The 25,284-nt window shown below is 42.6% G+C and overlaps 1 protein-coding gene across 1 annotated transcript in view; it reads left to right on the forward strand.

The window, feature by feature from the left end:
• The window catches only part of slc6a2 (solute carrier family 6 member 2), a 49,591-nt gene extending 24,779 nt beyond the window's left edge, over positions 1-24,812 (forward strand). The window contains exons 6-16 of the mRNA XM_084072943.1: positions 1,754-1,892; positions 2,554-2,688; positions 3,442-3,545; positions 5,854-5,978; positions 9,199-9,311; positions 10,078-10,206; positions 16,223-16,322; positions 17,314-17,414; positions 19,077-19,244; positions 20,898-20,969; positions 21,676-24,812. Coding sequence (XP_083929069.1) covers positions 1,754-1,892; positions 2,554-2,688; positions 3,442-3,545; positions 5,854-5,978; positions 9,199-9,311; positions 10,078-10,206; positions 16,223-16,322; positions 17,314-17,414; positions 19,077-19,244; positions 20,898-20,969; positions 21,676-21,699 — 1,210 coding nt within the window. The 3' untranslated portion in view covers positions 21,700-24,812. The remainder of the gene's footprint in view (positions 1-1,753; positions 1,893-2,553; positions 2,689-3,441; positions 3,546-5,853; positions 5,979-9,198; positions 9,312-10,077; positions 10,207-16,222; positions 16,323-17,313; positions 17,415-19,076; positions 19,245-20,897; positions 20,970-21,675) is intronic.
• The last annotated feature ends 472 nt before the right edge of the window (positions 24,813-25,284 follow it).

The raw sequence follows: 25,284 nt of genomic DNA on the forward strand, positions 1-25,284 counted from the left end.
CATGTCTTTCTCTTCAATCTATTCCGTTTCCATGTCTCTCTCTCTCTCTCTCTCTCTCTCTCTCTCTCTCTCTCTCTCTCTCTCTCTCTCTCTCTCTCTCTCTCTCTCTCTCTCTCTCTCTCTCTCTCTCTCTCTCTCTCTCTCTCTCTCTCTCTCTCTCTCTCTGAGGGTCGGCCATAGCTGAGTGGTTAGTGAGCCCGCCTAGGGAGCCAGAGGCTCTGGATGCCCCAGGTACGATTCCAGGCGAGGTCAGCAAATGTGTCGATGACATGAAATTTGTCCCTGAGCAAGACTCTTAACCCCTAATTGCTCACAGGCCCTCATTGGAAACAAGACCGCAAGGACTTTCATGAACTGACCTGTTAAAGGAATTATCATTTCTCTTTCTCTCTCCTGGCCCCGTATTATCGCTGCTTGCAGCTATATTTTGCTATTATTATTAGATTTCTTTATTTTATGAAAAAAAAAAAAAATTGGAATAATTTTTAATTGATGAAAAGTTGAAACTTTTTTTGTTTAAACTTTTTAAAATCTTTTTAAATCTATATTATTTTGTTATGTAGAAAGCCAAAAAAAGGGGATAACTACTTACCCATAAAAATTGGTCCGCAACCCAAGCATGGGTCCGGAACCCACTGTTTGTGAAACAGTGCTGTACAGTATGTGCTCCTGTGCATGCATGTGCACGTACTGTACTGTATGTACAAATCATTCAAGGTAATCTGTGTGTGTGTGGTGTGCGTGTGTGCGCGTGTGTGTACTTGTATTACTATACTTGTGAGGGTCAAATGTGCAATGTACTATGCAAGTATAGTAAAATTCAAGAAATAGACATTGTGAAGATAATTCTGTGAAGAAAAGAAAGAAGTTTACAGTTATGCTTACAATAATTAGGAAAAGATTGAAGTTGCGGTTAGGGTTATGATTAGCTCCATTGGGAACCTCACTCTACACGATAGGTTCCGCTGCGTAGGGTCCCGCCCGGCAGAGGTTGCGTCCGGCAAAAGTCAGCGATCGTATCCAAAGACTAAAGGTAGTCCGAGACGCCTACAGATGTTTGCATAATAGTCGGAAAGTACAATTTAAACGACGGGTTGAAACAACCGTTTAAGTCGCTTATTTAGTCAGCCTGTGCCATGTTTTCCCATTGCAGCCCGAATCAGGAGCAGTACTGACACCTGTGGTCGGGGGTTCCCCGGAGTTGAATGGGCTTGAATCGGGTTATGATTGGACATTTTTAGAGGTTAGGTTTAAGGGTTGGGGTTGTAGTAGGTGTCTTGCACCGAAAATAGCCGATCTACAAGCCCATGAGCTTGTAGATCACCTATTTTCGGCTACATGGTTATGGTTAGAATTGCAACAAAAAAACACACCCTGTGAAGAGGGTGGTGCCTTTGATGAGCCCCGTATTGACCCCCGTATTGATGTTGTCATCAATGTTTGTGGACAGACATACATACATACATACATACATACGGACACACGGACAAAGCCAGATATAGGGGTGGTTGGCACCACCCAAAAAACACATGAATAAAATTGCTTCTGAAATGTGTATGCTCTCACCCAGTATGGTAATACACATGGTGTGGTGTGTGTGTGTGTGTGTGTGTGTGTGTGTGTGTGTGTGTGTGTGTGTGTGTGTGTGTGTGTGTGTGTGTGTGTGTGTGTGTGTGTGTGTGTGTGTGTGTGTGTGTGTGTGTGTGTGTGTGTGTGTGTGTGTGTGTGCGCGTGCGTGCGTTTCCCTGTATAGGCGTGGTGTGTTGCACCTCCATGAGAGCCGGGGCCTCCATGACCTGGGAGCTCCCCGCTGGGAGCTCTCCCTGTGTCTGGTTGCTGTGGTCTTCATCCTCTACTTCAGCCTGTGGAAGGGAGTCAAGTCCTCAGGCAAGGTACTTTAAAACTGCAACTTTCCTGTTCTGTCCTCTGGTCCTCTGCGCAAGTGCTGACATTTTTACCACTGAGCTAATAGAGCCTGTCTGCTTGCTCGGGGGAGAAATGTTATTTTAACTTTAGGTCATACTTTGTGTCAAACTAGAAGGGTCGTCTTAAAGGCTGTGTCCAACCTAGACACAGGAATGTGTCTAAATGTCTCAATAGAAGAGCATGGAGACCAAATACAACCACCCCAATTGTATAAGTTATATTGTATTAACATACTCTACCATACAGATTGAACAAAACAACATTTTATTCACCACAATTGGCAAAACACTAAGATTTTTATGATATTATGACATTAATATAAAAAAGAAATCATGTAAGGATGCTCGGATGGCGCAGTGGTAAAGTGCCTGCCCACCACCGCATTGGTTGTGGGTTCGAATTCACCCGGGCTCTGACAAGTGTCTATCTATAAGAACACAATTGGCCTGTGTTCGGGGGGGGGTGGAGGCCAATTATATTTATCCCTATGATGTAGGATATACGGTTACTCTGTTACAGTACACTAATTAACTGTGTCTGCGTGCGTGTGTGTGTGTGTGTGTGTGTGTGTGTGTGTGTGTGTGTGTGTGTGTGTGTGTGTGTGTGTGTGGGTGTGGGTGTATTCAGGTGGTGTACATCACAGCCACCATGCCATACGTGGTGCTGTTTGTGCTGCTGATCAGAGGAATAACCCTCCCTGGGGCCATGAACGGCATCAAGGCCTACCTCCATATCGACCTCAAGATGCTCAACAACCCCAAGGTCAGATATGGCCCGCCACATGACAGCCATAGCATGAGCTGTTTGCGCTTTTCATAACATCGCCAGAGATTTAGATTTTCATTTCAAATAAAATCTGTCTGCCATCATTTAAAAGTAGAAAAACTTTGTTTTAACTTGGTGCTGTCAATAATCATATAATAGTAGGCGCCACCGTTTCTCGGATGTGGAAATCTCATTTTGAATATTGCAGAAGAATTTAGAATGAATGAGTGTTATGTGTGCTGTGCGCCTTATCAACCACTTTATCCCTATATACTTAGTTGACCAAAGTCCCCCCCCCCATCTATACCAGGCCCTCTCCTTTTTCCCTCTATACCAAATCTCTTCGGTCAAAGAGAATAAGGGCACGAGGGTTCATTTGATTAAAGGGATAGTTCACCAAAAAGATTACTTATTTTCTATCAATTACACACCCCATGAAGCCTTGAATTCATGACAATCTTTTTAGTTTTTAAGCCAATAATTTGATGACCAGCGGAAAGATGGTAAAGTCTCCGGTAGGAGACTCAAAGTTGACACTTTGAGTCTCCTACTGGAGCCACCGCCGATCATCAAATTATTGGCTTAAGAATGGGACAAAAACAAAAAAAAATCAAGGGTCCATGGGGTGTGTAATCGATAGACATTTTTTGGGGGTGAACTATCCCTTTAAGCTATTGCTGTAGATCAGAGTTTGTATGTAAGCATTGATCTGAAATCAGAAGCAGTTAACCCTGTGATCCTGCCTTGTAGGTGTGGATCGAAGCTGCCACTCAGATCTTCTACTCGCTGGGGGCAGGATTTGGCGTGCTCATAGCATTTGCCAGCTACAACAAATTTGACAACAACTGCTACAGGTATGATATTCTGCTGTTAAATATCCGCTTTCACTGTCATTAAGAGCCCACAATAGGCCCTGTAGCAAAATGTAGCCTTGTGTTGTTATCAATACTGTGCCCCCTTTCCTATGTTAACGGGATTATGCTGCAGACAGAGGTGATGTTAATCAATCCAGCTGACCCCTCTGGGCCGGTGCCGGATATAGATAAGGATAAAGTCCAGGCAGGGTTGCCAGATACTAGCCCAGGGCTGTGGGTTGCCTGTTCTGTCTCCATACTCCTTTCCTTAAGAGAGAGCAGGCTTGGAGGTGGAGAGCTTCCCTAGTCTTCTCCACATCTGTTGGTTTGCAGGGCATCTGTAGCAGTCTGACCTATCCAGATGGATACATATGTAACATTTAACAGTGGAAGAAGTTTATTGGATTTTTCAAGCTTTCCAGATTTGGTCAGTGTGTTTGCTGGGGTTGTACAAGGGAGAAAGCAATTGTGCCTCTCCTCTCCTCTCCTCTCCTCACCTTTTTTTACGGCATGGCTCCTCAGAGCCAGCTAATCGTTTCGAAGATTGTCCGTCTGTCTGTAAGGCCAGATAAGGTAACGTGTTTATTGCCAGGGGAAGGCGATTTCAAAGAGTGTGGGCCACAACTGCGAAGGCTTGTTCACCCTTTAGCCTAGATTATGGGGCAGTAAGAAGACCTGAGCGATCTCACATTGTTCATGGGTCAGCCCATGTAGTGTTTTTATTTGTGATTGTTTTTTCATAATTGCTAAAACACCAAACCCCATACTCTGAACCAAGTGCTCAGTGGCCTACAGGGAATCCATTAAATGGATGTCATATCAATCACTCTTTTGTCAAAACCATGAACCCTGTTTAGGTAGCGAAACATAATTCGTAAGTCGTGTCCACTCTTTCTGCAAAACTCTCTCAATCGCTAAACACTTTTCACACTGTCATGTACATGTTGATACCAACAATGGATGCAAAAACTCTTAGAGGCAGAGGAGGAAGGAGGTTTTTATTCATTTTCAAGATTTGTTTCTGATTCTGAGTGAGCAGCAGGGTCATCAGCAGGCAGTGCATCCTTTCTATGGTGCAGGGCCGGACTGGGACCAAAATTCAGATTCAACGTGCTTTACACAGAACATCAAGCAAAGGAAACACAATTATAAAATGACATTAGGATGCATAAAACAAAATAAATAAAAATGTATAGATACAGTCATAGTGCAGAAGAGAAAAGTCGTAATGAGAGGGGGGGGGGGATCTATCGAAACCTACCAGGGACGAATACCATAGGCCTAGAGACATACTGTAGGTGTGGATCTGGCCAAGAGATAAAACATTTAGTGTGATTTAACCGAAGTCCTCTGGCTGGACCAACGCAAAGACATGATGAATGAATCTGTCATTGACTTGGATTTTGCAGTTGAACAATATTTCTGAGTGTACTGTCATGTGATTTTTATTTAGAGTTTTCATTGTTCTTTATTCTTTTTATGCAAGTGCTTAATATACAGGCATATCAGTATCAGTGCAAGTGCCGGATATACAAGCATATCAGTAAAGTAAGTCTTGGGAAATGCTTCAGGGAGTTTGATGTACACGCCCTGGACTTGACTTATCCCCCAATCCAACCGTAGCGCTAAGCAGGGGACCATTTTTATTGTCTTTTTGAATTACTGGGCCGGGGATTGAACCCAGACCTCCCAATCTCAGGGTGGAAACGCAGTATGACAAGTTCACATATTTCCAGTTCAAATATGCTGCCAAGCTATGGGAAAATAAACTGGAACAGGAATCAGGTACAGTATGCTACCTTTTGGAAACCCGGGACTGCAGTTATGCACACAGCCTATGGGAACACTTTCACTCTGGATGATGAGGTGAAATGAAACCTAACTCAGGCTCCAGTGTGTCCAGCTATACCAAGTTGGAGACAACAACAACACACACCTCATTAAGCATTCAAGACAGTAAAATCAGCAATGCTTTGGCTGAAGATCAATGTGATACATACGTAAGTGAAAGTGTCAGTGCAGCAGCTGTTGGAGTGTAATCATACTAGCTATACATTAATAGCCTATGTAGCTGTTACTGAAGACCTGAACTTCAGTCTTCAGACAACAATCACACTCATATTGTTCAGTCTCTCTGACTGTGTGTGTGTGTGTGTGTGTGTGTGTGTGTGTGTGTGTGTGTGTGTGTGTGTGTGTGTGTGTGTGTGTGTGTGTGTGTGTGTGTGTGTGTGTGTGTGTGTGTGTGTGTGTGTGTGTGTGTGTGTGTGTGTGTGTGTGTGTGTGTCGTCGTCGTCTTCTCTTCCTGCAGGGATGCTCTGCTGACCAGCACGATAAACTGTGTGACCAGTTTCTTCTCAGGGTTTGCCATCTTCTCTGTACTGGGCTACATGGCTCAAAAACATGGTGTGAATATAGAGGACGTGGCAACCGAGGGTAAGTGTTAGTCTAACCTTAAGCCTGTAGGAGAAATCACATTACACGATACACATACAGTATACAAATACAACCATGAGTCCCAGGCACCACCACCTCACCCCAAGAACAGGTAGAAGACTACAGTATAAGTTCTTATCAATTACAAAAGGTTAAAAACAGGGTTAGAAATATATATTGTTGACAGTAGTATGAGAAAAGGCCTTCCTAAATCGAAAGGTTTTTAGGCCTGTCTTAAAAGATCCAGGGTCTGCAGTGCCCTTAAATTGCTTGGGAGGCTGTCCCACAAGCTGTTCCCCCATGGTGCGGAGTTTTGATTTACTGAGACAAACGTTCATTTTGATCCATTCCAATTACATACAGTATTCCTCAAGTACTGTACACACACTAGCAAAGGGAAATTGAGATCTAACAAACATATTAGCAACTACTATCAGTTAAATAACTTTACACTTAATGAAGGCAATGATTTAGGAGGTTCTTAGCTGAAGATCCAGTATTGCTGAAGGCAGTCAAGGCACCAAGGCACAATTTGCAGCAGATCCTGTCGTTTTTATTTCTCTCCATCTAGGTGGGATGGCTTTATCACTCTTAATGATATTAATACAATAATAATAATTGTAATTGTAATAATAATAATAATAATAATAATAATATTAATATTATTATTATAAAGCTTTATTTGTATATCACCTTTCAAAACAATGTTACAAAGTGCTTCACAAAATATTGAAATGACGCTGAGGGTTTCATTCTAAGTCATAATACGAGGAACTGCACCTGCGGTTATTAACATCTTTAACCCAGAAATCCCCAGAAAAATAATATACAGTGGACATGACCTTGGTGTCCTCAGTGGAAGCTATATGTGCATGAATGAATACAATAGAAGTACACACACCCAGACACAGCTGGTCTCCTGTCTGTGTAGTTCTACATGTTACCATACGCTCTATGTTTGGTAAAACAATGAGAGGTTAATAATGAGCAGCGCGTTGAAAAGATCAAACGCACAAGAAAGTGTTGACAGAATCGTCTCTACTGAGTCCAATCACTACGTTTACACTGCAGGGGAGACTGGCACTGATACAGACAATTGGCTTATTCATCTTTCTCGATGATGATGTATTTCCACTTCCATTATCCCCCCCACACACACTTTTTTTTTTGCAACTACAAGTGCAGCAGCTCAATGGCCAAGAGGTGAAGTCAATTGTTTGTGTGTGTGTGTGTGTGTGTGAGTGTGTGAGTGTGTGAGTGTGTGTGTGTGTGTGTGTGTGTGTGTGTGTGTGTGGGTGTGTGGGTGTGTGGGTGGGTGGGTGGGTGGGTGGGTGGGTGGGTGTGTGTGTGTTCCTCCGATGTTCCTGTTCCCCCAGGCCAAGGCTGTATATAAGATTGTATTCTCAGTCAACTTGTCTATTACTTCATGCTCTCCCCTCCATTTGTCTGTATTTTTCTCTCCCTTTTGTACGTTTCAGCACAGTGTACAAAATTTCCTTTCCAGCAAGTGCATTAACCAATTTCAACCTGCCGTCCCTAGTTTGGGCATGTCATGTCAAAAAATAGATGTTTGTAAGTTTTCTATTATAGAGGAAATAGTCAACCTACCAACTCACAGCGTGTGTATATAGGGCTTAAAGTTGTACAGTGCAAATTTCAAAAAAACATTTTTTAGCAGCCTCTGCTGGTCATTACCGTCACTGCAGGCCGTTTGTTTATTACTGCGTTACCCAGAATTCCATTCGTTTTCACCGGAAGACGGAAGCGTTTCAAAAGGCGTTATTTTAATTGTTTTATACGATCTGTGGATCGTTTCTCTTAGCCAGTGGAGCTTTAGTTACCGTGAGCTGTGTTTTCTTTTCTGTTTTTTTTCGTTCTTCAAATCATACAATCTGTTAAAATCACCGTGAGTTTCCTTTTTGTTATTAGCGCGGTAGTTCCTGGCCAAACAGGAAACCGGTGCAGTAGTTCCTGGCCAAACAGGAAACCGGTGCATTTCCGCTTCCATTTTCCGGCCAGATGACGTCATTTTCGCGGGACAGTCAACCCCGACAACGTTCAATAGAAAATATATAAATAAAAGGCTTTCGGGGGTGAAATCCATGGAGTGGGTGTTGTGAAACATTTGCCACTCACAAAAGACATACAATTTATCTTTAGTTTTATTGAAAAAGTTACCTAGCATTACTTTAAAGTGGAGTTTCACTTTCAAAACTTCTGCAATGCCAGTCATTTTCACATCTACTCTGACTTTTGTGTGCACCTGACAGTTTTGATATTTTTACATTTTATAATTTGATCAGACTCTCCTATACAAGCCCATTCAACTTCAACTCCATGTTATACTCATTGAAAACACACGTCCCTGCTTCTGGTGACTATTGTCCTTCTAGTGAATGGTGAGACCTTCATTTATTGATTAGATATTTCATACATGGACTTCATGGATTTCATGCATAAAGGATTCCTTGATGCAGCCTTACCTTACAGAAAATATCAACATAATGAAATAAAGGTCTGCCCATTCATTAGAAGGACAACATCAGTCAACAAAAACAGGGACATGTGTTTTCAATGAGTCTAACATGGAGTTTTAAGTTGAATGGGCTTATATAGGAGGGTGGCGTGTCAAATGAATATCAAATATCTAAATATTGAATCAAGCAACTTAAAACAATGTCTTGGGTGCACACAAAAGCCTGAGTAAACATGAAAATGACCCCAGATTATTTTTTTATTAGTGGATATATGACTGAAATCTGCCATTGTGGAGAGATACTGTAGCTTCACTTCGCCTTGGAACAATTATGTGTTTTTGTCTGACAAAACAACCGCCTATAGCTGAAAAGTCCATGCTAAACGTTTCCTATTTTGTGCAGTGTTCTCCTTTCCCACCTAACATGTCTCTCTTATCTGTGTTCACGTCTCTCCCAAAACCTGGTGGGATGAGGAGGTCAGAGGAAGGACAAGAACTCTGTTTTTGCTCCGACATCCTGGCTAACAATGTACTTTTTATACATGTGTTTACATATGGTGTTCAATAAGAAATACTGACGTGTATATACTGTATGTTTATAAAGTTATAAATGTATACTATATATCTGCGTTATGTTCTCATGTATATGCACGCTTTTATGTGTGTGTGTGTGTGTGTGTGTGTGTGTGTGTGTGTGTGTGTGTGTGTGTGTGTGTGTGTGTGTGTGTGTGTGTGTGTGTGTAGGACCAGGACTGGTGTTTATCATCTACCCTGAAGCCATTTCCACGCTGCCGGGCTCTACGTTTTGGGCCATCGTGTTTTTCATCATGCTACTCACACTGGGCATAGACAGCTCGGTGAGTTCACACCAGCTGCCCAACAATGCACACTAATGCATTAGTATTACAGATATTATAAAATATATATAACAATTATAGCTTGCTCAGCCTCTCTCTGACCTCTTCTGGTAATAAAAAGAAAAACACAGATAAGGCTTCCGTGCACATAAAACAGAAACCAAGTTTCCATGTACCAAGTTCGAAAGCTTTCCCAAGCCAGCTTTGCTCTTGCACAATACACCCCTAAAGGAAATAGTGGAAAGCAATGAGAACTGACACTTTCTGACACTGACAATTTCTCAGAAATACTGTATTCTAGTGCTTTTCTAGTGATGACACTGCATGCATTTACTAGCTGCCAAAGAGCTTCTGCTTGCAGACAGACAGATGTGGCTTTTGACCACTGCACCGAGTGCTTTTAAAACAGCATCCCTGGGGACCTAGATCAGTGGTTCTCAAACTTTTTCATGTCAAGGACCCCCATATTGACACTTATTAGCCCGCGGACCCTATTTCAAAAGATATGCATTATAAACACTATTATAATGCATTATAGACCCGACCTTTAGGTAAAATGTTACCCATAGCCTTAGTGGTTACAGAGATGTGATGCTAACTTCTGTCTTTGTGGTGTGTGTGTGTGTGTGTGTGTGTGTGTGTGTGTGTGTGTGTGTGTGTGTGCGTGTGCGTGTGCGCGTGCGTGCGTGTGTGCGCGTGCGTGTGTGCGCGTGCGTGTGTGTGTGTGTGTGTGTGTGTGTGTGTGTGTGTGTGTGTTCTAAACAAGATGGGCGGCATGGAGGCGGTGATCACAGGCCTCTCCGATGACTTTAAGATCCTAAAGAGGCACAGGAAGCTGTTCACCTTCACGACGGCCTTCGGAACCTTCCTGGTCGCCCTCCTCTGCATCACTAATGTCAGTCTCTCTGGGCTTCTTCTCCCTACGTTTTCACTCATGTCATATCAGTCCTCTCAGGGTTCTTGGAAGAGATCTGGCAATAGTGTAGCTTGTGCACAACACATTTTAACTACTCTGTATATACATTTAAAAAAAATCTTTCACTATCTTTCAAAAATGTTCATGCTGTGGAGTGTCGCTTGGGGCCCGATCCAACTGGCATCTCCACCAAGGCGAGCAGAGGGCTGAGGAGAGGTTTCAGCACCAAAGACAGTGCAGAGCACTGGGGCAAGTGGTGGAAGGAAGATATGTGCCTGTTTACATGTTTTCTCGATCAACTTGATAAGATGACACCAGGGGTCTGATTGCCAGAGGGGTGACAGCCCTGGTCTGATCAGCCCAGAACTACAAATGTTTGCTGAACCTCTCCTCAGATGAAACTCACTCCCTTGGTGAATGGACGCAGGCTCGGGCGGCACCATAAGGCTTTGCATGGACTCAAAAGCTTGTTATTGAAATACTGCAATCCGGGAGGAATTTATGTTGATGTTTCCCCCTACCTACAGTACCTTTTGTTCATTTTCCCCCCAGTAAAAGACTGTTATTTTGCAATCCAAGTGACTCTGTTGTCGGTTTTGGTCAGCACTCTTCACAAAATGGTGGAGAATATGGATAAGTGCTGATCATCACCAACCCGGGGGGAACATGCTAATGCTCTCACGGCCCTGTTTAAGAGCCAAGCTGATCTGCAGACTGCAGTACAAGAACTATGCAAAAGGTTTGAGAGAGATGTCAATACCCCAAAAACACCAAGTGAGCTGCTTACTAAACTCACTATTCCCCTGCTCACTATTCCCCACCTCACTTGATGAGTTAGTTGCATTATTAGAAAACTATCAAGTGAGCATTGAAATGTTAAAGGCTACTAAAGCTGACAGCTCCAGGGCTCCCGTGGAAGAGAGAGCCATACGAGCCAGAAGGAGAGGATCCCCACCAATGACCCAGGTGCAGCCAGCCAGAGCCCCGCTGCCCCAGGTCCGGGTTCCACGGGCGCCACATTAGTGGAGATGCTATATTTGTGGTCAGACAGACCACATCTACTGGTCCTGTCCTGATATGGACGTCACGATGTCACAAGGTGTTCAACCACACGCCTCCACATGCAGACTCAAAGAAAGATGCCACTATCCAGGCCGGTGTGATTCCTCAGCTGCCTGTGCCCCTGCTCAACGGTACTGGACGGCAGGGAGGTGTCGAGAAACCCGACGGCCCAGACATGGACGAACGAGACGACGTCCCCTACCTGCCTGCCCAGCATTCCCGGGTGACACAGAGGGTCCACAGAGTGAGAGCTCCGGGGGTGACGGTACCGGCAGTGAGGGAGGGAGGAGCGGCGCTGACGTTGACAGAGCGAGAACTCGGGGCCATGCAGAAGCGACTGACCAGTCCTCAGGGCCATTCTCTGAATTTCCCCAGTTGGAAAACCATGAGTCCATGACACCGGGTCGGACCACTGGGCACCAGTGCCCAGTGGTCCGACCCGAACCTGAAACAGGCCCGCCAGAGTCAGCTGTGGATGGATAGCTGTGCGAGGGAGTGAGTGTACTTTCCTCGCCACATTTCATGGATAAAAATATCCTATTGTATCGTGGGGTAAAGACTGAGGGGGGGGGGGCAATGTTGAACAGTTGTTGGTGCCTAAAGTGTACATTTCCAGAGTGTTGTACCTAGCACACACCCACCAACTGGCCGCCCACCTGGGGGTGCAGAAGACTTATAACCGGATCCTGGGCTGGTTCTACTGGCCAGGGATAAAGAAAGCAGTAGAGGACTACTGCCGAACATGTGCTGTGTGCCAGAAGACGACACCCGGACCTAAGCAGCGAGACCCGCTGGTTCCCCTGCCTATTATTGAGACGCCCTTCTCACGCTTAGCAATGGACATTGTTGGCCCCCTCCCAAAGTCTGCCCGAGGCCACAGGTTCATTTTTAGTGATTATGGATTATGCCACCAGGTACCCCGAGGCCATACCCCTTAGAACTGCCCCGGCTAGAGCAGTGGCCAGAGAGCTATCCCTGTTGTTCCCTCGGATGGGAGTGGCTGAATATTTTTTTACGGACCAAGGCTGTTTTATGTCCCGGGTACTTGCTGCTATGTGTAAGTGGCTCAAGGTCAAGCAGTGACGTATCTCGGTCTATCACCCACAAACCGATGGCCTTGCAGAGAGGTTTAATAGTACGTTATAAAGCATGTTGAAGAAGTTGACCGACCCCCGAGGTCCTGCAAACGGACGTGTCCGTAACCGGGGTGGGAGCTGCGCTGGCTCAGGTGATCAATGGAGAAGAGCACCCGGTAACATACATTAGCCGCAAGCTCCAAAAACATGAGCAGGAGTTTACTCTAGTGACTGATCATGCGCCTTTAAAGTGGATGGCAACCAGTAAAGACCGGAATGCAAGGGTAACCTGCTGGTTTTAAAATTTGCAGGACTACAGGTTGAAGGTGGAGCACAGACCAGGCAGGGCCATCAAGAATGCGAACGCTCTATCTCGCTTATATGAAGACCAAGAAACAGAAGCTCCCGACCCGGGGGGGGGGGGGGTGGTATGTGTAGTGTTGCATGGGGCCCGATCCACCGAAGCGAGTCCACTGGGGCAAGTGGTGGGAGGAAGGTAGTATGTGGTAGTATGTGCCTGTTTACATTCTCACTCAACTTGATATGATGACACCTGGGGTCTGATTGCCAGAGTGGTGAAGGTAGGGTGACCACCTTCAAACAGCCCCATTGAGGGACAGATGAACCCGTTTCGCGGGACATCGCGGGACACATGCACGCACCGTGCGCGCGATTTTTTTCCGTGGCTCTGGGCGGATTGAGTTCGTTTTTTTCCAGGTTTTGGTTACTTTATTTCAATTTTAGGGTTATGTTATTTAATTCTTATTTTTGCCTGATTTTACCGGTTTATTATCAAAAAAAATAATTTCTTTTTTTTTCCATATCTTTGATTTTCGGGACATTGCTCTGCTTGTGCGGGACGCGGGACAGAGGGTCCAATTTCGGGACTGTCCCGCGAATTTCGGGACGGGTGGTCACCCTAGTGACAGGCCTGGTCTGATTAGCCCAGCCCTACAAATGTTTTCTGAACATCTCCTCAGTTGAAACTCACCACCTTGGTGAATGGACTCAGGCTCGGGCCTCAAAAGCTTGTTATTGAAATACCCCAATCCGGGAGGAATTAATTTAGATGTTTCCCCCTACCTACCGTTTGTTAGGTTTCCCCCCAATAAAAGACTGTTATTTTGCAATCCAAGTGATTTTTGTAGGTTTTGGTCAGCACTCTTCACAATCCTAATTTATTGTTTCTAAACCACCAAAATTGTAATGCTTTTCTACTCAATAACTAAGTCTATTTAAACTTTTTGTACTTTTAAGTTACTTTGTATTCTATTTCATTCTTTTGTACTTTTGAATGTTGCTGTTTCTAGTAAACATATTATTTTATGATCATGCCCACACAGTTTTCCCCAGGAACTGCTTAGAGATGTAATTAAGTTTGTCCCCAATAATCTTACCCCATTCCTTCATCTGTCTGAAACTTAACTTATGCACAGCTGTCTATTGTTATAGACAAAAACAACACAAACGGTAATCAAATGTTACAAAAGATGTTTTGTTCACTCTCATTTCTAGCCTATTCTAGAAGCCAATTATTTTATAATGTGAATTGGGTGCGATGTCAAAGGCAGTGTCTGGAGAAGAGCATAATGAGTCTGCTGTGTTGAGAATGAGCAGAGTTGAAACTTGCAACAGAATTCCCCAAAACTGTGGTTTGCAACATTATAAAACTGGACAGTCCACATCAAATGCCAAGCTGAGACCAAATGCCGTTTTCACAGCAACAACTCTCGTCATGTTAACCTACTCCCTTGATGTGCAACCTTGCTTTGTTTATATTATACACAATGTTGTATACTCTTATAAATGCACACATGCGCACACAACTTCAGATGACAGCTGTTGTTAGATTTGATGCATTTACAACAATTCTACGCATTTTGTATCATTTTATTCACAAAATACGGACTATATTTATGTATTTTCTATTTACATTTGGGCTATTCATTTAGGGTAAGTGATTTAAATCTGTTGTTGCCACTATAAGGTCAGATGGGTAGCGGTAAAAAAACAAAACAAAAAAAAGACCCACGCATCTCTAGGCTGTGTGTGCATTTGAGTGAGTGTATTTGTCTACTCTAGACAGAGAGGGGTAGGGGAGAGAGAAGATGTGTGTATGGGGGAGAGTGAGAGAGGCCACAACCTTTATTTCCTATTGCTTCATTCAACTAATGGTATTTTCTTGAACGTACCACGCACACCGTGCGTGTGAGAGAGGGACAACCTGTTCGTGCATAATGTTACAATGGCAGATTTGTATGAGCAACGTGTTTCGAAATTCAGTCTGAACTAGGTTAGAGTACCAATTCCCTTCCCATCACAAATTAGGATTCAATTGATGCTTTGTAACCTGAAAGCGGATGTCTCTTTTATCTCCTCTGTATAGTCACCCATTTATTCACATGGTATTGGTACCTGATTCATTACAGAGGTTTTCATTGTATGATTTTAGAGAGGTTACTGTAAGTTGCCCATTCAGAAAATTTCTTGTTTTGAGCTGAATAAATTACAGAGAATCCAAATGTATCCAACGTCATAGTTCCTCCACCAGCATGAGACTCAGATTGTCCATAATTAAAGGTTGGTTATACAATAGTTTATTTAGCGAATGCAAAGTCCTTAAGCCAAGCAGCCAAGCCTCTTGGTCTGCTGTATGGAGGGTAACTAATCCTCCTTTCACTCTTTGGAGAGGACAAACGTCAATGATGTGCTCCATTGTTTGCTCCTCTCCACAAGCACACAGTGGGCTTGGGCTACTGCCCCATTTGTGAAGGCTGGCCAAGCAGGGTCCATGTCCAGTCCTGAATCTATTGAGCGTAGACCACTGTCTCCTTGGGAGGTTGGTGGCAGGGACCTGTTGGTTGGGGTCTGACACCAGGTGTTTGTTTGGGACCTCCTTGGACTCCCTATTCCTTTTCCTAAGCTGATTGGATGTCAGCTGGTGGGGTGCTCTTCCAAATTGGTCTTCTAGATGGAAGTCGAGCAGTGGGTGGGTTGTAGATGTCTGCATGGAGAGTCTTTAACCTTATGAAGCATTCCTGTGTGTATGGGATGACCTGGACCAAACGGTATGAAAGGGCCAGTGCTGAGGTGCGCAGTGTGGAGGCTGCCGCCCCCCCATTTTGCACCAGCGAGCTTGCACAGCAGGTTATTTATGGACCTCACCTTAGCTGCCATCCCTTTTAGGTGTTCCTTGAAGGATAGGGTCCTGTCAAGGGTCACTCGAAGGTATAGGTTGGATTAGAGGCATGCTTCAGCTTAAGTCAGCTATACAATAGTGTCAAGGGCAGACAGAATGGCCTCTTCACAGATGTGAGACAGGTTGTTGGCCATTGAAATGTTTTATGTTTTATGTTTATTGGTTTAGCCATTGTCGGCTTTGAACACAATTCTGAATGTTAATTTAGCGCCAAAGTACAATGGATACTGTATAAATGGACCTGTGTCCATTTATACAGTGTGCTCTTGTATATTTTAGTATTTATTTTGTTACTGATTCAACACTGTTGTTTTAAATGTGCTCTATAAATAAAGTGGATTTGATTGGATTGGATTTACACTCTCCATTACTTTAGTTTTATGTCCAGTGCAAAAATCTTGCTGGACTAACATGTCAACATTGCAAATAACATCTTTGCATTTTGTAATATCTCACAGGAAACCCTTTATACTTTGTGGCCTATTATTTATATAGGCCTATTTGCCTATAATGACATACGCATAGCAGGGACGCAAGGATTTATGTGGTTAATATCACACTTTCAAATGCTTTTTTGAACACTTTCTCCCTCTCTTTGACCTTCTCCTCTTTAACTCTTTTTATCTCTGTATCTCCCCTTCTCTATCACTCCATGCAGGGTGGTATCTATGTACTGACTCTGCTAGACAACTATGCAGCGGGTACATCCATACTGTTTGGCGTATTGATTGAGGCCATTGGAGTATCCTGGTTTTATGGTAAGAAATTCCACTCTACAGCATATGAAGCAAAAGCAACAAAAAAACAAACATTTGACCATTACAGACCACAGAGATGTGGGTTGTCACTTAATGCGGGTGTGACCAGCATCCATCTGTCTAAAGTAATGGAGCAATGTAACATGCAGTGGTGGAAAGTAAATTAAGTACATTTACTTAAGTACTGTACTTCAGTTATGAGCGCGTTATGAGCTTGATGCGTTATGAGCTTGTAGATCTGCATTTCGCCTCAACTCCAAGTTTTGTTAAATTTCCAAGAGATATTTCAGAACTAGTTCATGCTTTGATTGTTTGTTTTGATCTGAACCACTGTGCTATAATAAGTCTACATTGAAGCCTTGCAAATTGAAACCTACAGTATACTGTATGTAATTCAATATTCGTATACATACACCTACACATCTAAGTATATCCACTTACACGCATAATGGAACATAATGGAACATAATGGAAATAGACCACAGAAACATAAAGATACAGTAATGCACGGGTGAACGACAGGTTTTCCCACCACCATGGAGAGTGGTTCCATGCATCTGCGATGCCTCCGGCTTCGCCGGATGCTCCAACAAACACAATTGACCGTGTTGTCAGGTGGGAAGCCGGCAAGGGAGGGGGATCTCTGTCGCTGCATTAGCGACTCCTACAGGTTGCTCCTCTCTGTTCAGCAGGGAGCAGAACTGGGAGGGATTGATTTTTCGGAAAAAACTCAATAAAAAAAATGTTAAAGAAGTGGGAGGGATGGCATGTTCCTCAGCACACGTTATGCCCTCCCGATGACACTCCTCATGTGGAAAGAAGCAGCTGGCAACTCTGTGTGTGTGTGTGTGTGTGTGTGTGTGTGTGTGTGTGTGTGTGTGCGTGTGTGCGTGTGTGTGTGTGTGTGTGTGTGTGTGTGTGTGTGTGTGTGTGTGTGTGTGTGTGTGTGCGTGTGCGTGTGCGTGTGTGCGTGCGTGTGTGACCTCTCCAGGCGTGGATCGCTTCAGTGAGGATATCGAGCGCATGATGGGATTCAAGCCAGGACTCTACTGGAGGCTCTGCTGGAAATTTGTCAGCCCGGCGTTTCTGCTGGTGAGTGAGCGTGACACTCTACTGCATCCTACATGAACACTCACATTTTAGCCAGATAGCAGATGCTCTATTTCAGAGCGAACGCTTTGGGTGAGTAGTTGGCCGAAAAGTAGGCGACATTGCAAGAAACGTCATTAATGAATGGACAGAAGTGGATTCCCAGGTTCCTAGAAATATTGTGTTTAAGTAAAGTAAGTAACTTGCGAAGCAATGGTGAAGAAGTCTCACCATACACCGAAAAGCGTACATAGGTCTGTGCCAAGCAAAATAATAATAAACTAAAGGTCATTAAGTGAGTGCTGGTGATCTTTTTTGCTTTAAGGGAAAGAAGAGGACATTTTTTGAAGAGATTAGGAAGAGAGTAAAGTGTTGTTATTAGGAGACACGTTGTCCTGCATGCTGCTGATATCAGACTGTACTTTTTAACACGCTGTGAGACATCCAGTGTGCTGTACAGTAAACATACTGATATGGTCGCTGTCAGGCTCAAACCTTGAATGTCCAAAGCTGCCGTAGGTTCACCTCCCGGCCAGTCCATGTCCCTGAGCAAGACACTTAACCCCTTACTGTAAACCACACTCTTTCAAAAGTGTGTACACTGCAAAACAGGATGAATCCCTGCATTTAAAATGGTCTGTAGAGGATTTTGCCTAATTTAGTCAATAATTGAATTCAGCTGCAACACTTAAGAGGCATTTAACCCATTTTACATTTGAACCGTATTTTTTCCCCTGCTTTCATCGTAGTTAATTCCCCAAGATATAATTTCACTCCAGTCTGTAGTTAATTAAATGTAAGCGTATCATGAGAAAGATTTCAATCCTCATTAGCGCTCAGTAACCAAGCCAAGTGAAGTAGTACAAGGCCAGGATGGCGCTACACAACACTTTGGCCTTATCAAGGTTGACATTTTGTATGGACAACACTGTGGCCTTTGGTATTCAGTTGGGGAGCAAAGAGAGAGACCCTGACCTCTCTATGATACATAACTGCTAATGACGTTTCCAGTTCGTCCTGCTCTCGGGGGACAGAGGTGGACAGAGTTCAGTCGTGGATTCCGTCTGCAACGGGTGAATGGGGTTAATAAGAGGGGAAAACATAGTTATTACAGTATATGCAGACCCCAGAGGGTAACTGTGCCCTCTGCCAAAAGCGTGTTCAGCTCAACTCAACTCAATTCAGTTTCATTAATAATGTTTTTCAGATGAATTACCTAAGAAGCTGGACAGAGAAGCATTTATGATGAAAGGGATGTTTGGTCTTTCTGGCTTGCTCTCTGAGTCTGGCTCTGGCTCTGTTGTCTCCACTGTCACTGCCATTTTCATATTATCGTTTTCTAAAAGCGTAAAATTATTTGGGTACAGTGCTGTACTGTACATCCAATGTTGTTTATCTTTCTGCCTGTGTTGTGTTGACCCCAATAGTAGAATAAGCATAACATATGTCAATTGACAACCTTTCAAGCAACCAATGCTTGCATGAGCTAGCTTTCTTTGTCAGTAATTAATTATGCCATTAATAATGATTGGAATGCATTTGTCAAATACATTAAGACATTGGTGATTTTTTGTGTCATTTATAAGGTTTTCTTAAAATGTACTTAATAATTTGATGTGAGCCTAAGTGACCTTCCTCTCTTCTGTTCTCTCTTCTCTCTTCCAGTTTGTGGTGATAGCAAGTATAGTGACATCTACACACCTGAGTTATGATGAGTACGTATTTCCCTCATGGGCCAACTTAGTGGGCTGGGGTATAGCCATGTCGTCTATGATGTTTGTCCCCGGCTATGCCATCTACAAGTTCCTCTCCATGCCCGGAAATTTTAAACAGGTTAGTATCACCTATCATGCTTTTTTCACCTTTTTCTCAAATGTAGCAGCACAACTCGGAGACAACATCTCTTTTACTGTCTATATTATGATTAGGGTCATTGAAATAATGCATAGCCTGGCAAGTACAAGAGATGTTTATACAGTATAATGATCACATAGAATGTCATAATAAAAATGTATCTTCGGCTCCTACAATAACTTTGCCTTCCTCCTTTAAACAATGGTATTGTTTACTTTGTAATTAATGTGGTCTGCACAAGATTCTTTGTCGTGCTGGACCATTGCAGGACATATACACACCATATTACCCCACATACAGTATGCTGTTTACACACACACACACACACGCACGCACGCACGCACGGCGCACGCACGCACGCACGCACGCACGCACGCACGCACGCACGCACGCACGCACGCACACACACACACACACACACACACACACACACACACACACACACACACACACACACACACACACACACACACACACACACACACACACACACACACACACACACACACACACACACACACACACACACACATTCACACACTATATCATGTACAGTATACAATCATGCAGCAGGCCATACAATGGTACAATGGTATTAGCTATAGTGGGGAGGGAGCTGTATAGTATGTGCTGTTTCTAATAATTCTTTATATAAATGTACTCTTTTTTTCCCCTGGCGCTGCAAAGAACACTTAGATGCAAAATGATGGCTTCAAAGCAGAGCTGAACGATTATAATCATCAAAGCTATCATCATAAGAGCTATTTCGATCCCTCAACAGTCGAGCCAGGCTCAAATTGACACTACCGTATGCTGCAGTTTCCCCTCAACACGCTGGCATTTCCCATGGCGTATAAAGCCTTTATGGATAACTTTATCCATAGGGGGGAAACAGGGCTGAAATAATGTGATCTACACTGTAAATCCTGAACTTCATCTAACTCAAATGGAACCAAAAAGACCCAAACATTTTCAGTCAGGTATTCCATTCAGGAGAGAGAACCAAGCAATGACCATTATCAGCTTCAATTTTGTAGTCTTCCAGTTCCAATTTTGTCTGCTCATGTCTCATACCTTCCAATTCTACTGGTATATCCTGCATCCTGTATGAGGTCTCTCTCCTGATTGGATGAAATTGGTATCATGACCTGAAAATGTATTTTCTGAGTTAGAGAGACGGGGGAGACCCCTGTTACTGAACAAACAGTCTATAGCAATGATTGCTATCACAAAATAGAGCTATTTAAGTAAAAGTGCATTCTTAAAATAGTATGTACTTTAAAAAAAACATTATGTTAAACGTCCACACACGCACAGTAATTAGATTAAGGGACCACAGCAGTTGTGGGACTTGCACCAAGTGGAATTCGGCCAACAGTCAGAATGGGCTAATCTCTGACAGCCATCAGCGCTTGTACGCAGTTGGATGCCACAAGTTCAGCCGAGCATCAAACATCCAGATAAATATTTAATGGTTTTTGGAGGTACATGGACTGTGACAGAGAGATTTAAAGAGCTTGTGTAGTTTATTTAAACCCTGATGATACGATCTGTGTGTCAGAAGAGAAGAGCTGGCAATGACGCCATGTGATTTTCTGTTCTGTTCTGTTTGTTGTTTTGTTGTTGTTGCAGAGGTTAGCCTATTGCATCACACCTGAACATGAATACCATTTGGTGGCAGAGGGCAACATCCGGCAGTTCACAGTAAGCCCTTCTTCTGTACTTGGAACAAGTCTTGAGCATCTTCAGTTGTTTGTGACTTAAAAAATCATTTGACACACAGCATCTGTGTTGAATAACACACAACATGAATAATATTTATCTTTATACAACAATTATAATAATGTGTGTGATAATGTTATACACATTATCACTATGAACATGTTGTATGAGATAGAAACAACACATTTGTTTAATAACAAAGTTATGTATCGCTTATGACACATGCACATTCTGCAATGTGCTTTGAGTCATGCGCATTGCAGAAATCTTATTTTTAGCTATCTAATTATCATTTTGGGGTTCCAGATATTCAGAAATATGTCACATTGTAATGTTAAAATGTTTTGTTGTTGTGGGGGAAACAACTGATATTTTGATAGCCACTTTGTCTTATTAAAATCCACCAGATCAGCATCCATATAATATTAACATCTCTGGTGTGATTGTTCCTTGCTCTCAATTTCCTGTCTATCGACACTGCCCTACTGTACGAAAGTATCAGTCATGCAAAAATAAAATCTTGAAGTAAATCTTGGAAAGAAGAAAAAAAGAAAGAAAGAAACCCCAAAACATGGTTTTATTTTAAAAGAAAGAAAAGAAATCCCCAAATGAATGACTTCTGACAGATTAAAATTGAATCAACTAGATATAAGACAGACCTAATATTCCATGTTTTTTTGTCTTCCAGCTAAAGCACTGGTTAACCATCTGACAGCAGACATCAATAATTCGTCCTCATATCTTCAGACCTGGTGTGTTGGAGTTGTGTTCTTGCTAAAATATATTTTCTTGCTTTCCAAGCCTCCATTGACTTATCTATGACTTTTCTTTGAAACTCAGTTTGTTTCCATGCACTTTTATTTCAACCGCATACTTTTTTATATTGTGAAAAGTTTTGCACAGTTTCTTGTGGAGTCCATGTGTTGAATACTGGTGCAATCCCCTTTTCCCTCCCTTATGTACATTTCCACACATCTTTTACAAACATTTTGTGTAAGCTGTGATTTTATTATTGTCAGAATGGGCTACTAAAAAAGAAAAACAAATGGACCAAATTTTAATTCCCTGCATGGGCTATTACTTAGGGAATTTGAGCCCTTTTAATTTCTGACTTTGAACCTTTGATAATTTAGAATGAATGAACAATTATTTTTTTCTTGTCCCTGTATTGCTGTGTACAGCAAATGTACACGTTAATGTCTGTCAATGTTGGGAGAAAACTACTTTTTCTTGGTGTTCTGTTGGCCGAGCGGCTCAACTGTGTCAGTGCCTTATCAAGCTAGACACTCCATGTTTCACACAGTCTGCAATAGGAGGACAGAATCGAAAAAACCCATTACGCCTAATTTATGCTCCGTCGCTCGACGCATCGTCGCACGGTGAAAATGCCGGACCCACAAGCTCACCGTGTGTCGCATGCGCCACGCATTGTGAGCTTGTGGGTCGGATATCTTTGTCACTCGACGCCGTTGTGCAACGAAGCGTGAGTCGGGCTTTATTACTCAGGAACCAAACTGATATGAATCACAGCTTGTCTGTTAGGCTTAAAGCCTTATTTATACTTTGTCGTACGACCACGTTGCTCAACGAAAACAACATGTTTTCATCTTAGTTTTTTTTTTTGGCAGGCAACACAGTCTTACAACAAAGTGTAAAACTAGGCGTTAGATACTGTTTGACTCCTTCAGTGAACTTGAGTCCTTTAACCACTTAAACCCTATGTGGTTGAGCGGTAGTCCCTCAGGGCTCTCTATACTAGTGTCTTTTCTGTTTTCTGTTATTGTGGGGAAAGCTTCCGGCTGAAAATAGCCGGTCGACAAGCTTGTAGCTGAGCAGAGCTTATCGATCTGCTATTTTCCTGCAAAAGCCTTCCCCATGACAAGTATGCTGGGGAATTAAGTGGTTAATCGTCCCCGGTCTAGTGCATCAAGATCAAGCTCCGTAGCATCTGAAAACTGGCTTGATGTTAGTCAGCCTTTGTGTCACTTTATGTTACAGAAAAGGGAAAAAAGAAAAAATGCATGTTGAAATGGGCTGGGTGTACCAGTCAGTCTTCTCTTTATAATAAGTCAAGAAGAACATTTCATAAATATAATTTCACCTCATAATGGTTTGCTAAGTAATTTTCTCAAACTGAGATTTAAGCCTGGTGTAGTTGTATTGTCTTTTGTATATTTTTGTTTTGTTATACTACAAAACCTGTGTTTTGTTCATACTGCAGTATAGCAGTGGTTCTCAATGTGCAGTTCTGGGGACACCCTTGCGGTCCCTGAGGGAGTTCCACTTCCGGGGGGTCCCCAGCCAAATTGGTAGTTTGGAACAAAAAGGAACTCTGAGAGTGTACAAATGGAAGCAATTTGGTAACATTTTTAACACTGAGGATTGCACCGTGAAGATTGGGATCCTGGAGGTAAAACAATTAATTGAATGGGGGGTCTGTGGCCTAATGCATATCAAACTGAGGGTCCTTGCAATTAAAAATAGGTTGGGAACCATTGCAGCATAGCTGCCAAGCTCCATTATAGTTTCCAAGGACAAAACAAAGGTAATGTTCAGCGTTTTGTGGTCAGTAAAGAATGTGCCTGCTTACCCAGTAGACTGAAGCTGGATAACCCAGCCAATCAAAATGACAATAACTGTTACACAATGTTGTGTGTGTGTGTGTGTGTGTGTGTGTGTGTGTGTGTGTGTGTGTGTGTGTGTGTGTGTGTGTGTGTGTGTGTGTGTGTGTGTGTGTGTGTGTGTGTGTGTGTGTGTGTGTGTGTGTGTGTGTGTGTGTGTGTGTGTGTGTGTGTGTGTGTGTGTTGTATGGTAAACGCTAGTGAGGAATATCCTTCCAAAGAGTATATATGTGTGCGTGACGGGGGTTGTTGAGTACTCCTTGTGTCATTGTTGTGTATACGGGAGGGCTGACAATTGTCTATTTCAAATGTCTCTTCTGTCGTACATTATATTAGGTTATGACTCCATTTTGACTTTATTTTTTTGGAGCATAATGTCACTGTCGGGCAGAAACCTTGTACCTCCATACTTCAACTTTGTATGTTTTGTGTCACACAAAATTAGCTAAAGTATTATTTTTATATTTTTTAAATAGAATCCTGAAAAATAACATTTCGTGGACACATGAGGTTTCAACCCGACAGCAACGATACATTATTAAGTTACCTTGAAGGATCTACAGTACCATCATCAAGTGCCAAACTAAATGTTCACACAACCTACAATTTCCATTCTGTTCTGTTCTGTTCATTCATATTTCTCTGGACTGAATTGAAGTTGAGTTTTAACCTGTTAATAAATATCACCCTACTGGCAGGAAGAAGAGAACCACACATAGAAAAGATCATTCAAATGTATGCGGAAAGAAAAATATATAAATATATATTCTTTTGTTTATGTGTGTGTGTGTGTGTATATATATATATATATATATAATATATATATATATATATATATATATATATATATATATATATATATATATACACACACACACAAACATATAATGTAATCTTGTATTTATCAAATAGTTTATAACAAAACGTGAATGTAAAGTATTTTAAACGTAAACGTCCACTGTTACAACATGGTGTTCAATGTATGAATAAACTAAGATAAACTATGTAGAGATGTTGTTCTTCAGTGTAAAACCCCAGGCTACTTTGCCGCACACAAATGTAGACGGCCGCGGTTTTTCCTGAACTATGTTTACAGAAATACTGTGTACAATACCAATGTCCTGTTGAAACGTGAGTGACAGCTATCTATGAAGAAGTCTGAATAATTACACTATGATAAATAAAGAGTTTCTTCTTACACACACCTGCTGATGTGCTGTGGTTCATTCATGATTGTCAGATAACAGCTTACACGCTAGGCAAGGCACGTGGGGAAGCAATGCTGCTTCCCCACGTTTATTTTTGTTTGTAGGGACATGAAGCAGATCTTTCCCAGGTGACCTGAGAGATCTGGATGGTTCATGATATCATACAATATCAGAAATTTATTTTGGCCCTAACACATTTAAAGCTTTATAGGCCAACAGTATTTTGAAATAAATTCTTTGACACACAGGGAGCCAGTGTAAGGACTTAAGAACTGGAGTGATATGCTCCGCCCTTTTGGTATTAGCATGGAGTCGAGCAGCAGCGTTCTGAATCAACTGCTGTCGTCTGATTGATTTCTTTAGGGAGACCTGCATACAGCAGTGTTTCCCAAACAATGGGTCTGGACCCAATTGTCCAGACCCCCCCCCCCCCCATTTACCTATTATAACACACCCAGAATATGGGAG

Source organism: Gymnoscopelus microlampas (genome assembly GCF_963454915.1).
Source record: "Gymnoscopelus microlampas genome assembly, chromosome: 1".
Classification (NCBI taxonomy): Eukaryota; Metazoa; Chordata; class Actinopteri; order Myctophiformes; family Myctophidae; genus Gymnoscopelus; species Gymnoscopelus microlampas.